This window comes from Arachis ipaensis, chromosome B09 (genome assembly GCF_000816755.2).
Source record: "Arachis ipaensis cultivar K30076 chromosome B09, Araip1.1, whole genome shotgun sequence".
Lineage (NCBI taxonomy): Eukaryota > Viridiplantae > Streptophyta > Magnoliopsida > Fabales > Fabaceae > Arachis > Arachis ipaensis.
In genome coordinates, this window is record NC_029793.2 from 102,416,080 (window position 1) to 102,416,366 (window position 287).

General features: G+C 33.4%; 1 protein-coding gene across 1 annotated transcript in view; it reads left to right on the plus strand.

The window, feature by feature from the left end:
- The window catches only part of LOC107617603 (CLP protease regulatory subunit CLPX1, mitochondrial), a gene marked incomplete in the record, with an annotated part of 6,409 nt that overhangs the window by 2,870 nt on the left and 3,252 nt on the right, over nucleotides 1-287 (plus strand). Inside the window, 1 exon segment of the mRNA XM_016319402.2 lies at nucleotides 123-179. Coding sequence (XP_016174888.1) covers nucleotides 123-179 — 57 coding nt within the window.

Consider the following 287-nt stretch of genomic DNA (forward strand, 5'->3'; position numbering starts at 1 on the left):
AGGAACTGTGAGTCAACTTGGAAACTAATATCAGACTGCATTATTGATAATCGGTTTATTAATAAGTGAATGTTTCGGAAAATATAAGTATTTTGAACTTGGATTTATTCCTTACTTTGTAGGTAGTAAATGTTCCTGAGAAAGGAGCAAGGAAACATCCACGAGGTGATAATATACAGGTATGTTTCATATCCATGTGTGCACTTTGATCTGATGAGAATATTTTGACTCACATATCTTTTTTTCTGTCTTGAGTCTTGAAAGGCTTTTGTGAGAGAGACAAGAAA